The following is a 14,146-nucleotide window of genomic DNA, read 5'->3' as shown; positions in this document are numbered from 1 at the left end:
CATCTGCAATACCGACCTTCCTTGGGTACTAAGGAACGATCAATTTTTTCTCAAGTTGTAGCTTACAAGTACAGACGGATGGGCAGACAGATGGACAGCTAAACGCTTCTCGTAATCCTGATCATTTACATATATACAATTTATATATCTCCATATCTCAATTAGCTTTAGGTGATACAAACAACTGTTAGGTGAACAAAACTTATACTCTCTGTTGCAACATCTTGCGAGAGTATTAGAAACTATTTAGATGTTGTTGTTATAGTGACAGAAACATTTCGAAAGTAATTTGCTGCCGGATTGTTTGTCCTTGGCCGGAAAAAAATCCCAGACTGACGTGATTGTGAGAAGTATTTCGATACCCCTTACTTGTAGAATATGTGAGTTCAAGCAAATAGAAAATAATAAAACAATATTTGTAGTCGACTATTTGAGTTCAACTTTTATTACTTTTTTAAAAAATTACTTTTGTTATGTTTATAATTTAAGCCTTTATTTTTAGATGTCATACTTTCCATTTATTATTTTCTTTTATCTTAGCACAAATTGATCGACAAATGCTGTTGCAACGAACATTGAAATTATGTATTGAATATGATTAAGAGTTTTGCTTTGGACCAATAAATAAAAACAGTATAAATAAATATTAGAGTTTTGATGCTGAGAGACTGGTACAACTAAAACATTTAACTGCAAATTTAGTTGCAATAAGCGATTTAATATATTAGTTGGCTTGCTTTAACAATAATTATTATTGCTTACACCTTCCCTTTAGCCAAAGCGCTGATAAGACGATTAAAGGAAGTTCTTGCATGCAAAATTTTGAACTTTACGTGTTAGCAACGCTTGTAAAATGGTTACAAAATGTTTGATCTAAATGGAACAACTTGTTACATATGTGTGTATTCGGTATTTTTAGGAATGTGATTCATTGTTGCGCGCAACATATACAAATACAATTCGAACAATTAAACTTTAAAAAATTACAATAAATGACCACCTAACTTTACATACTCTTATGCTGCTTTACTGCTTAATTTTCTTTATATGGAATTAAATTGTTCACACCATTCTACTGGGAAGTCAATGAGTTGTTCATAGAGTTATTTAAACGTTCTTCCTCGTCTTTATCTAGGCCCAGTGCCATGGTGAGTAGCCTTACAACGCATTTTTGTTCATGTACTTCACCCTTTTCGTTTGCGGTGATCTCCTTTTCTAGTTTTAGTTTCTCTTCTGCCACCATTTGCATACCCTCCTCAATTGTGCTCTCAGCGATCAGTCGATATATGGTGACTGGACGTGTCTGTCCCATACGGTGACAACGATCCTCAGCCTGCTTATCGTTATATGGATTGAAATCAATGTCATGTATAATGCATGTATCAGCTGCCGTCAAATTGATGCCTACGCCACCAGCTTTAGTGGAGAGTAAAAATATAAATATATCGGAGTCGGCGTTAAAGTCGTTAATCATATCTTGACGTTCGTCGACAGCAGTCGAACCATCGAGACGGAAAAATCCATGTTTTCTTAACTTCAAGTAACGTTCCATAATATCTAAAATCATTGTGAACTGACTGAAAATTAAGACACGATGACCCTCCTCTTTTAATTTTGGCAACAGTGTGTCAAGATGTTGAAATTTGCCAGAATTACAAATTAAGCTAGGCGGTATGGTAACATCATAGAGGTCCTATATATAGAACATAATTAATATAACTATATTGGATTTGGTATGTATTAATTTGTTATTTAGAAAGTGTACATACATGCTTATTACATAACTGCATCACTTGGAAGTCAGACATTACAGCCAATTCTTCAAATATATATTGTGGATTGGTTTTCTTCAGTGATGGTGCGCAGGCTAAACGTTCGGAAAGATCATGCAGTGTATCGTCGCTAAAATAGTAGCGCATTAAAAGCGGGTGATTGGCAACTTTACGCATTTCCATCATTATAGTACTACCGGCGCGATCCCCACTACAAATTTCACCTTTTTTATTCGAATAATAGTCAACTAATTCGTGGTAGTATTGTTTTTGCGTTTCAGTCAATGGAACTTTGACCTATAACATTAAAAATAAAGTTAATGCCATTTGGATAAATAAAGTTATTGTTTGAACTCACAATGAAAGACTCTTTTTTGGGCAAATTATTAAGTACGTCCTTTTTAAGACGTCTCAATACAAAAGGCTTCATAATACGCTTAGCGCGCTCAACTTGCGTTTCCTGAAACTGTGACACATCCTTATTCGCATTCTCTGCTTTGCCTTTCTGCAATAAGGAAAAATATTTAATATAAATAATAATAAAAAAGTAGTGTTTGCTTAGAATGGAAAACATATTTTGTATTTTTTCCAATTTCCAGAGTGTCAAAACTTTTCAATCATTTTGACATTATAGAAACGATATACTAAAATTGCAACGCTGCTATTGTTACATATTCATAGAGAAAAATATACAATAAATTTTCTATTTATATATTTTAGCATACCTTGGCGAAAAGGCTCTTTATATCCTCAATGCTTTTGGCGAAGAACGACGGCATCACAAAGCAAAGTAGTGACATTAATTCCAGTAAATTGTTTTGTAAGGGTGTGCCAGTAAGTAAAATACGCATGTCAGCATTTATTTTTATTAAATTCGCATAACGTTGAGTAGTCATGTTTTTCAGCATGTGCGCCTCATCAAAGATCACATAATGCAACTTGCATACACGAAACATTTTGCACTCCTCTGGCGTTGAGCTGACTATGTGATAACTGCAAATACGCATATACATTTTTGAGATACATTGCAGCAATAGTATATATATATATATATATTTGTATACTCACGTTGTCAGCAACACATCAAAACCCGTGAAGCCGTCTTTGGCGTAACGTACACGCATGCGCCTTCGTTCGTCCTGTGAGCCATGATATTTTTCAACAACTAAACTTGGACACCATTTACTTATTTCTGCTTCCCAATTGTCAAGCGTGGAAGATGGCACAACAATCAAGTGTGCGCCTTTGGCTAAATTGTTCTCTTTAAGATATGCCAGAAAAGCAATAATCTGAATAGTTTTTCCAAGACCCATCTCATCAGCGAGAATCCCGTTCATTTTTTGATTATGCATCACAGTTAACCAATTAAGACCAATCATTTGATAATCCGCTAATTTCATTCTACAGAACAATTAAGTGAAGTATATAATTAGTACTACAAATGTGAAAGATATATACATTTATGACAGAAAGAATTGAATTTTTCACTTACTCGTCATTAAGTATTTTCGGTTGCTCCACTATGCCTGCACCAGTTTCAATTGCAGCCTCTAAACGCTTTACCATTTTGTTACATTTTTCTAATATATTTGCCACATTATTTTGTTTGTTAATCAATTCCTGTGCCATATTTAGTAGATCTGCTGACAGCGCCTTATTTGATTCCAACTTCTTTAGTAGGTCCTTCCAATCTTTAAATGGACGTAATTCCATAATTAGGCTTGCTTTCTTTTCGGACAATGACTTCACCGTTTGCAGTTCCATTAACGTGGCTTTATTCATGAAATCAAAGACCTTTTTCCTTTGCCCTGTCATTAAGCTTGAACTTTCTGTATCGCTTTCTTCACTGTCGTATACTTGATCAGTGGATGCGCGTATATCTTCATCGGAGTCTTCACAATCGGAATAGTTCTGCGCTTTGGAACGAGAAGAGCTGCCATTTTGCAAAGGTTTGCTATTGCTGCGGGCATTATTTGTTTGAACTGCTTTCTTTGCATACGAATTCGGTTTTGGCTTGAAATTTTCTTTTAAATAACGCAATGCTTCGGAAACGTTCCAGCCGTTACGCACAAGAGCATCTTGTATATCCTAAACAATAAAAACTTATTTGAAAGATATTTCAAAATTCTAATGATCTCACCATAGCATCGTAGTCTGGCGCTATTTTCACAGCCGCTAAATATCTGTCTTCCTTTTCCTTCACAGATAACTCCAATTTTACTTTTTTGGGTGTATGAATGTCAGCTGCACCATCGCTGTCGCTATCCGCCATTACCTGTATTCGTTTTTTACCTGGCACACGTTCTATAAAAGTTTTAGGTATTTATTCAGCATAATGAAAAAGTTGGAAATTCAAGAGCATTTCCCTATATTATTAAGAACTTTTTTGTTGAAAACTATACAATATGTATCAGCTGTTTTCACCTGTCTTATTGATTGTAGGATTTGCCGATTTGTTTAGACGAAATTGTCGCAAATCACTGGCAAGACTCGTGGTTTTCGCTGGCGGCGGCTTTACTTCAGCGTCAGAAATATTGTCACCTGTATTTAACTCGCCAACTGTAGCCATTATTAATATATTTAATAAATATTTCTACCCAATTAACATTTAAAAACTTTACAACTGATGGGAAATATATACTCTTTAGCTTTATTTTCACAACTCTTCATGAAATCTTTCCAAGCATACCACTTTCCAGCAGAACTAATAAATGCTGTCCCTTGGTTTAGTAAAGTGCTTCTTCTTTTTATTCTCAGTAGCGGCGGTATGAAGTTTGCAGCAACACGGTTGTACTAATCCGAAACCAAAATCTTAGAGAAAACTATTAAAAAAGAAATGTATTTAAAATAATCTTAATATACTTGAACTAACTTAAGTACTGAAAAATATAAATTTTAGATGCTTGATTTTATCCCTTATATGTAAACAGTCGTTTTTTAGATATTTCTGCTAAATAGTAGCCAATATGTTAGAAAATAGTGAATTCCCTTCTTAGTGTTTTTCGACTCTGTTAGCGATTCAATCGAGCATCATACAAAATCCGACTTGCACCTTCTTATTGTTGCATGTTTTCTGATACAATATATCACAATGTCATCAAAACAGTAGAATCAAACAAATCACAAATAGAAAAAAGCGACATACGTCAATAAAAGTAGGATTAGCTTCTTTATCTTTTCTTTACGTTTTTTTTTTCAGTGTATAGATATTTAAATATCTTCTTCTCTTCGCTTTAATATTCACAATAACCAATTTTAAAAATTTAGTTTTAAAATGTTTTTAGGGCTAATATGAAATTTTTGTAAATATATTCATTATATTTTTATACATATATACAATCTTTTAATGATCCCTGCCTTTTAATTTTAATCAGATCCTGATGGTTTTGAGTGCTACAACAACCGGATTTTTCTTGCTTTCTGTAGTGGTATGTTCGAAGTATTGGAGTCATCATCTGCGTTTGGGATTTTAGCTGATTCTACGTTAGTGTTAGATTCGATGGGTCAGACTTTCATGCAGAAAAGAAGTTAGTAGTGACCTTTTCGCTTATAAAAGTAGCTTTGAATATAGAGGTGTGTTGTGTTCTAGAAAATTAAAATATAGTAAGTAGTTAACAGAACATAGAAGCGCGACCATTCATTCTATTGAGTTGTGTTAAAACTCGCCCATCACACGTGGGAAGATAATAAGTGATTGGGAAGGCGATTTATGAGCACTCATATATCACTTTTATATAGCCTAATCGTATTTTCTGCTATTGATAGCTTGTGAGCCAGAGATTATCCCTGTTGTGAGCAATGCGGCTATGCATTCCACAATATGTAGAATGTGGGGATGGACTTAGAAACTCGGCATTTTTTAACGTACTTACTTAGGTATATCATTTAAATTCGTATTGTCGAAGTTAAATTTTACGATGGCACAGGCTAGAATAGTACGATTTTAATGCCTGTAACATTTAGATCGATTAATGTTTTTCACAGCTAATGGTCTCTAGCGCTTTTTCCGAGACGTAATATGACTTTCAAATTATAGTTTATAAAAAATCAAAAAGGTCGTATTCCTATCAGTCTGTCGCTGTTACATTTGAACGACATCATATGAGCTGCCTTACAAGATTCATAATAATTGTTCGCTACATCTACAACAACAATATCTATAAAATGGCGTAGTGGCCATTATAACACAAAAGTATATGGATTGAAATTCAGCATATTGAATCTTTGATATATTTACAAAATGAAAAATTAACGTAAAAGGAAGGAAGTTAGAGTAGCCCTCAAATTAATCTATGCAAATATAACAGGCGGCCGACGGTGGTTCCATGTTGTGGTAGCCGCCTCCAAAAGGTGTAAAATCTCCGAAATAACAGCCCGGATCAATACCAATACCGCAGAACTGGCTGTTGTGGGAATTGACCCTGATCTATTATCAGTTTCATTCATCTAAAACTCACCGATCCAAACACAGTTAGATCGCCGAAATAACAGCTCTTGGCCGGATAAAATCCGGGTCAATTCCGGTATGCAGAACCGGCTGTTGTGGGAATTGTCATCTAACACCCTTCTCCCTATGGTCCGACCCCGTCGAAACAGCTCGTTTCCTGGGCCTCCCGTTAGATGACCTCGACGACAACGAATCTGGAATTTATCACCCAAACGGGGACTAGGTAACCGTTACAACAACAACAACATCAGTTTCATTAAGATATTATCCGATATTACTACATTGCCATTAAACAGGTTTTAGTAAAGTGATACTAAGTGAAATGTTCCTCCACATTTTTATTATATTATATAATTTTTAACCGATATATAGAAATAAACTTAACGGCCATAAATAAAAATACGTTGAATACATCTGCATTCATGGCTGATTTGATTCAATTTAATTTATTTTAACCACAACGGAACCGGATTTTATTCAGCCAAGGACTGTTAACTTGGCATAATACAACCAAATTACTTCAATAATTTTTTCTGCCGCTACAACAACGACATGTGAACATAATTTCATTAAGAAACCTATAAAATATATTTCTAAGGCATAAAGTCAACCGATTTCTATGGTTTTCAAACTGTCAAGAAGTTTAGTTCAGACTAGTCGAGTAATATCTACAATTTAAAACTCTGATTCAGAATGATACATAAATGTGCTATTTAACTTTTCTAAGCAGTTATCAAAAGTTGAGTAGCTTTGACCATAACCGTTATAGCTATGAGAGTTAGTTAGACGTGGTAGTTCCAATTTTCACATTTGCTCGAAATGTCAAGTGTGCCAAAATTCATCAATATATCTCAATCTCTTGTCCATTTATCGATTGGATGGATAGATAGACATCAGAAAATCAATTATTCTTGACATCTTGAGTATTTTCTAATTTATATACAGAACGCTCTCTGCATTTCCTTTATGTGTTGAGAAAAACTTTTATACCTGTGCAATATGTTGCGAGTGTATAATTATTTGCTCCATTATCTCCCCTTTTAGCGTATGTTATTTTATGCATTTAATTCGTCGTTGCTTTGGCCGAGCAATGGAGACCAACACGGTGTTTCTCTTGTCGTGGCAAACTCATAACTTTATCTCTGCTCATAACATTCGAAAGCGTCAATGCGTGCAGAGGTTTCAGTTTAGTGCTCTTTTGTGTTCTTGAAATTATATATTTTGTAATTTAAATTATAATTTAGATTTCGTTAAATTCTAGTCCGTTTTAACTATGTCTGCAGTAACTAAAGGTATGTAAGCAATTAATAAAATATTTTAATATTATTATAGTATATTACTTCCAAGACTTTGTACTCTATCGCTATTGCAATGGACATGCATACATGTATACTTGTATGTATATGCGGTGAGACTCTTCACAAATGGGGGCAATTTGTTATTACAAAATTAAGTGCATTTATTCCGTTTTTATTTGTTTTTTTGTAAGTTGAAACCAACATATAGCTTTTTAATTAAAAAAATATATATGTATCTACAGTCTCAAATGATTGTTCAGTTAGATATATTAATATTAATTTTTTACTTTGTCCAGTTTAGCCCAACAAGTGGGTGTGTAATATCCGCCAATCGGAGTGATTTATTTATTTACATATCTGCCAAAACATACTCATATTGATATAGACATATGAATGTACATATGAATACATGTGAGAACCGGTGCGTTTGTTTTGATGATTTTAATGCTTGCACTTTGGACTCCTGAAATCACAAGTCAGTGTCTCAGATAAATTGTGTTTGTGTGGTAACATACCTTTGCATATATGGACAATGTGTGACGTAAATATATGTACATATGTACTTATAAACAAAGGCATAATAAGAATATTTTTATATATACACATGTTTATTTTGAAAACAGAGATAACAAAAAGAACCGAACTCATCTATTTTAGATTTGAACTTTGAACATAGCTGTGCAATCAAATTCACAAAAACATTTTACTTTCTAATTTTTTGCAGGAATTTACATAGTAGGCGCAAAGCGTACTGCTTTTGGTGCATTCGGCGGTGCCTTAAAGAATATCAATCAAACACAGTTACAAACTGTCGCTGCCAAGGCTGCGCTGGATGCTGCTGGACTGCGCGGCGAACAAGTCGACACTGTGATCATTGGAAATGTTATTGCCGTGAGTTAAATTAATTCTAAGATTTTCGTTTTAAAACAAAAAAAAAAAAAAAACAACCAAGAAAACATGAAAAAGCGGTAACTGCGGTTGCATTTAAGCTATAATAACCTTATATCTTCATATACTGTAAAGATGGGTAAAATCAGATTAAAATAACGCCTCCTCCCCATATAACAGTTATGTTGAAAACTACTAAAAGTGCGATAACTCACTAAATAAAAACGGCAGAAGCATTAAGTTTCATATCCTATATGTTATAGAGGGGCTTCATAGGAGCCCTAAATGGACAATGGTGTCGTGGCACCGCCCACCTTTGGATGAAATCCTATACCTCAGCAACTACTCAATCAATTTCAACCATTCCTATCTCACATTGCGAAAACGGGCGTACTTACACTTACTTTCCATATACAGCAATTTTAAATTCAATCTAGCTCTCTCTTTTTACAGTTTATAAATCGAAAGTCAAAGACGTTAAAATATTGTAAAAATAGTTCCTTTTAATTATTCTATCTCACGTCTTAAAATTATCGAGATCAAACCATATACAACTTTTCAAGTTTCCAGATACCAAATATGTGGACCCCCGTGTCTGACTTATACTGAAACTACTAGTCAATCTGTGAGGTCTAGTAATGAAATTGGGAGAGAACATTTTTATGATAACAGCATGCCCTTGTGCTAAAAATGGGTAAAATCGGCTCAATATATCTAATATAAAATTTTTCGAACTTCCGGTCGACTTTATACCTTATATGTATGTATATCAGTCCATATGTGAGATATCTTAAATAAATTAAAATATTGTATATTACTAATAACAATGGGTTCTTACGCCTAAAATTAATTTCAATATAGTTTCCGAACTTCCGGTTGACTTTATACCGCATATATAGGTCAATCTGCGAGGTATCTTAATGAAATTCAGAGAGCATCTATTTGAGATAATATGTCGTAATACCAAAAATTGGATAAGGTCGGATCAATATATCCCCTATCCTATAATATTAGATATGCTATAGTTTAATGCCGAAAATATGTGAAATCGGTCAACAAATTATCCCACCTCGCAATAACTACTTATAATGATTTTCGTTATTCCAGCAGACTTCATGCCCAATATGTCGGTCAGTGTGCGAAGTATTTTCACATAAGAGCATGAAAACATATTCTCAAGTATACTTGATTAATCCCAAACGTTAATGAAATCAGTTCAGATGTCCAATATACGAGATATAGTGATTTCCATCCATTTTGACTTTCCATCTAGCTTTAAAGCGTATATGCCGGCAATACATAGACGACAAGTCTTTTGTAATGCCAGATGGAGATTTAGTTTAATATGAGTTAGGTTTATCTCCTGCAGAATATTAATCCTTTTTGCGAAGTTTAATAGAGATTTGTTATCTAATTCTGATACTTCATCTAGTCCCTTGAATTGCGAAGCTCCTAGATATCTAAGCCGAGTTCTACTTGTAGATAAGTCCGGAAAAAAGCGGAGAAGGTGTTTCAGCATCTCTCTCATACCTACTTGCCTGCACTTTCTACATGTGTCATCGTTAATAATGCCCATATGGCTGTTGTTGTTGTTGTAGCGGCAGAATTCTACCGAGTTGACAGTCCTTGGCCGGAATAAATCCAGGTCCGTTCCGGTTACGTAGACCCGACTGTCGTGGGAACGGTGCCCATATGGCTCGCATGTGATGCGTACTGTACATGCCTTTAAAGCGTTCCGTCTTCCACTAATCCGTCTGTGAGCCCTTTCGCTAATTTTTTTGTGTATCGCTTTAATACTTTCGTATTTCCTGAACTGATTTGGTAGCCAAGCGGAAGGTAATTTCATCGGCTATTTCGTTTCCCGGAATGCCGTTGTGCCCTGGAACCCAGTATACTCGTATATACATCCGCTTTAAGCTCATAATAAAAGTCAATCAAATATCATTGTAATCTATTCGGTTTCTTCGAATAATACATATTGAATTCTTTCCCAACATTCTTTAATATAAAGTTTTGCAAGTATTTCTCCTCCCTTAATCGTTGCAAATTGCGAGAGTATAAAATGTTCAGTTATACCCGAACTTAGGCCTTCCTTACTTGTCAGAGAGACATGGCTCCCTTGCCCTTTAATTTAATATATAATATAAGTATATTAAATATAACAAATATTTATTTTAAGTTAAGCAAAATGAAAAAAAAAACTTTAATTAATGTACCACATCTTTTTGCAGTCTTCTGCCACAGATGGCATTTACTTGCCACGTCACGTCAGTCTTAATTGCGGCATACCAATTGAGAAACCAGCACTAGCAATTAATCGTCTATGCGGCTCTGGATTTCAATCTATTGTGAATGGTGCACAGGATATCTTGGTGGGCAATGCTAAGGTTGCACTAACAGGTGGTGTCGAGAATATGTCACAGGCACCTTTTGTTGCACGCAACATTCGTTTTGGCACCAACTTAGGCGCTAACTACAATTTAGAGGATGCTCTGTGGTCTGGATTAACCGATTCATACTGCAAATTACCCATGGCTCTGACTGCCGAGAATTTGGCTGAACAATTCAAAATCACACGTGAGCGTGTCGATGAATTTTCACTTCGTTCGCAGCAAAATTGGGCAAGAGCACAGAAGGAAGGCGTTTTTAACACCGAAATTACACCCATTAAATTGAAAGTGAAAGGTAAAGAGGTCGATTTTGTTGTTGACGAACATCCAAGGCCACAAACCACAATTGAGGGATTAGCTAAGCTGCCATCCCTGTTCAAGAAAAATGGCGCAGTCACTGCTGGCACAGCTTCGGTAAGTTAAATATTGTCAGTATAGTCATTTGGTACTTTTTAACAATGCTCTCATTGCAGGGTATTTCTGATGGTGCGGCTGCCGTTATCGTCGCCTCTGAAGAAGCTGTGAAAGAGTATAATCTTAAGCCACTTGCACGACTTGTGGCTTACTCATTCGTTGGTGTGAAACCAGAAATTATGGGCTACGGTCCAGTACCAGCCATCCAAAATGTACTCAAAGTTAGTGGCAAGAAATTGGAGGACATTGACCTAATTGAGGTAATGGTAGTGAAATTTAGAGCATTTCATGAAATAATTAATATTTCTTTCTTTGATTTAATAGATTAACGAAGCTTTTGCCGCTCAAACGCTTGCCTGTGTCGATGCGCTGGGTCTGGATATGTCTAAGTTAAATGTTAATGGTGGCGCTATTGCCGTTGGTCATCCATTGGGTGCAAGTGGTTCTCGCATTACTGGTCATTTGGTGCACGAGATGCAGTAAGTACTATATTTACTGCAGTTTGGTTGAAATTTTATTGTACTATCACTTTTTTTCTTTACAGACGCAAGAACTTGAAGTACACCATTGGTTCGGCGTGTATTGGTGGTGGTCAAGGTATTGCCTTGTTGTTGGAGTCTGTTGAATAAGCTGTGAAAGCCAAACTACTATATTGCATTTAATTCATTTGCCAATACTTCAAAAGTGTAGCAAAATAGCTCTAAGCATTATTAATAATATTATTATTATTTTTTAATATATATAGAATTTTTACCAAATTATCGTTTTAAATTTTAATTAAACGCTGGTTGCCTTTGTCAGCAAGAGAAGAAATCTATTGGCCACTTTGGAACTCTATATTTTTTCTTGGAAAACGCCTCTTGGCACCTTGAAAAAAAAATTATATAAAAATATGTATCTCTAATTTTCTTTCTTTTTCAAGCCATTCTAGCTCAGATCGAGATGAATTCCACTTAACTTAGATCGAGATTGTTAAGGATTTTTAAATACTCAAGTCTATTATTTCTTCCATTCCACATATATGTGAAAGTATTTGAGATCAAAAGAAGTATGAGGATTTCGGATTTTAATTTCGGTGTCGAGTTTTGTATTTTCAAGGATTCAGAAACGACATATCCTAACCACATATGACACTAATTAACACGATGACATCCTAAATTGAGTATGTTTTGAACGTGGGGCAAGTAAAAAATGAGCTATGATATGACTTGGTAGGTATTAGATGCTAATAACATTTAGCAGCAGCGAGACAATTACCTGGATTATTATTTTAACTCTCCTATATCTACTCCCCCATTTTCTACAATAACAATAATTTTATTTTTATTAACTTAAGTGATAAAATATTTAAACATGGAAAGATGTAGATTTATTAAAAATAAATTTATTTTTTTTTAAATAATTATAGAATTTTAAATTCACAATTTTTTTAATTTTTAATAATAAACTTGTAATTAACATTTTTCTTCAATCCGGTATTTAGAATTAAAATTTTCTTTTAATCCAGTATTGATAAGAAATTTCAAAATTATTTTTAACTAAGCTTTTCGGGATTAATACAAAAAGATTATTCAAATATTAATCCGATGATCACTCGAAATTCACACCCGAACATCAAGCTGAATAATTTATTGCTCTTGGAGAAATGTAAATCCATAGAAACACGAATATTTGAATATTTCAACCTTCGTAATTTAAGTAGTTTTAAATATAGTACAAGTAGTATTGAGAAGTCTTAGGCCTGACCGAAAGATTACCCTACAAATAAAAAATATTTTACTTATAGTACATATACAATACTAACTATAGGATACTGTCAAAGTTCCATGACATTTCATCCAATCATCCTCAAGGTCTAAAAGTATGCTCTTCAGCTATTTTTGTTAGAATGTTAAGAATTAGATGGTAAAAACTTTATTGATGGAAAGCAATGGCTTGATAAGGGTTGCCGAAAATTTTCTATAGCATATTCAACGAATAAACAGGTTGGCTGAATTTCGTCAAACGAACGGCTAGGTTATATCATTTACGAATTTTACAATTAAAAAGACTGCGAAATCACGTGACATTAAAAATGAGAACAACAGCTTTGTCCATAGAAGAAACCACTGCTCAGTCTAAGAGAAGCTAAAATTTGTTTTAAAAAGGAATAAAAATGGATATCTCCAAATACAATACGGGACAGACTTCAGAGGCTTCAAACGTGAGTGGGGTAATGTATTATTTACAAATGAGTAAACTTTTGTATTTTTTAACCAAAGAGATGTATTTGGCTAAGAAAAGCACAAACATTTATTCAAATGAGTGTTAAGCACTTCCAAAAAGTGCATGTTTATGGATGCTTCTCTACTCTTGGATTTGGGTTTTGAGGCGCTTCACAGAAAACCTGAATGCCGTTAGAATTATAAAATTGTATAAAAAAGGGTTTACTGAAGTCAGCTGATATGCTTTGCGGAAAAATAACCATGATTGGATACTGCAAGAAGATGACTGTTCGAAACATAGGAGCAGACTCTGTACTCAATGGAAAAAAGAAAACCTTATTGTTAATTTAGATTGGGCATCACAGTCACCAGACGCCAATCAAATAAAGAATGTTTGTGCTTTCATAAAAGCTAAAATATCAAGAACACGTTTAACGTCAACAAAACATTTCATTCGGCTACTCCAACATACCTGGAGATCACTTCCTGTGGAATATGCGGAAATTTAGTTGTGAGTTGACATCAAAGATCTCAGGCTATAATAGACAACGCGGGAGATTGTAGCAAGTATTGAATAAACGTCAACTATAACCAAACAGTATATTTTCTACAATTTTTCCCAATAAATGCTACCTACACTTTAGAAAACGAAAACGTTATTTTTTTTCTGCATTGTATAACCTTCCGGAGCACGATTTTCTCTCTATGGCCTTGTGTGTATGTGACGTGGTAG

General features: G+C 34.5%; 2 protein-coding genes across 3 annotated transcripts; one reads left to right on the top strand and one right to left on the bottom strand.

Annotated features, from left to right (window-relative positions):
* Positions 1–415: 415 nt before the first annotated feature.
* Positions 416–4,587, bottom strand: Etl1 (SWI/SNF-related, matrix-associated actin-dependent regulator of chromatin, subfamily a, containing DEAD/H box 1). Its single transcript, XM_036361872.2, has 8 exons — positions 4,197–4,587; positions 3,913–4,076; positions 3,265–3,860; positions 2,841–3,173; positions 2,498–2,765; positions 2,131–2,277; positions 1,770–2,069; positions 416–1,693 (listed from the first exon to the last, which is right to left on the bottom strand). The coding sequence occupies exons 1-8, from the start codon at positions 4,339–4,341 to the stop codon at positions 1,073–1,075; spliced, it is 2,574 nt and encodes an 857-aa protein (XP_036217765.1). The 5' UTR covers positions 4,342–4,587; the 3' UTR covers positions 416–1,072.
* Positions 4,588–7,353: 2,766 nt separating this feature from the next.
* On the top strand, positions 7,354–11,967 carry yip2 (yippee interacting protein 2). 2 transcript variants are annotated; one of them, XM_014233442.3, is made up of 6 exons: positions 7,354–7,511; positions 8,242–8,408; positions 10,637–11,209; positions 11,269–11,469; positions 11,534–11,688; positions 11,754–11,967. In XM_014233442.3, exons 1-6 carry the CDS (start codon positions 7,493–7,495, stop codon positions 11,836–11,838), a joined length of 1,200 nt encoding a protein of 399 aa, XP_014088917.1. In that variant the 5' UTR covers positions 7,354–7,492; the 3' UTR covers positions 11,839–11,967. The 2 variants fall into 2 exon arrangements, with proteins under 2 accessions (XP_014088917.1, XP_069962912.1); XM_070106811.1 differs by lacking the exon at positions 7,354–7,511 and adding an exon at positions 7,947–7,992.
* Positions 11,968–14,146: the final 2,179 nt, after the last annotated feature.

Source organism: Bactrocera oleae, chromosome 3 (genome assembly GCF_042242935.1).
Source record: "Bactrocera oleae isolate idBacOlea1 chromosome 3, idBacOlea1, whole genome shotgun sequence".
NCBI lineage: Eukaryota > Metazoa > Arthropoda > Insecta > Diptera > Tephritidae > Bactrocera > Bactrocera oleae.
The sequence above is the reverse complement of the archived record's forward strand: the minus strand, read 5'-3'. Positions and strand labels throughout refer to the sequence as shown.

What these genes read in the sequence shown, in the direction of transcription:
- Etl1 (XM_036361872.2), bottom strand. Translation starts at nt 4,341, where the DNA reads ATGGCTACAGTTGGCGAGTTAAATACAGGTGACAATATTTCTGACGCT. An exon ending in CGCCAGACTACGATGCTATG is followed by an intron (nt 3,861 to 3,912) that starts GTGAGATCATTA and finishes TTTATTGTTTAG; the next exon opens with GATATACAAGATGCTCTTGT. An exon ending in TTTGATGTGTTGCTGACAAC is followed by an intron (nt 2,766 to 2,840) that starts GTGAGTATACAA and finishes GCGTATTTGCAG; the next exon opens with TTATCACATAGTCAGCTCAA.
- yip2 (XM_070106811.1), top strand. Translation starts at nt 7,953, where the DNA reads ATGATTTTAATGCTTGCACTTTGGACTCCTGAAATCACAA. An exon ending in TTGGACTCCTGAAATCACAA is followed by an intron (nt 7,993 to 8,241) that starts GTCAGTGTCTCA and finishes AATTTTTTGCAG; the next exon opens with GAATTTACATAGTAGGCGCA. An exon ending in TCATTGGAAATGTTATTGCC is followed by an intron (nt 8,409 to 10,636) that starts GTGAGTTAAATT and finishes ATCTTTTTGCAG; the next exon opens with TCTTCTGCCACAGATGGCAT.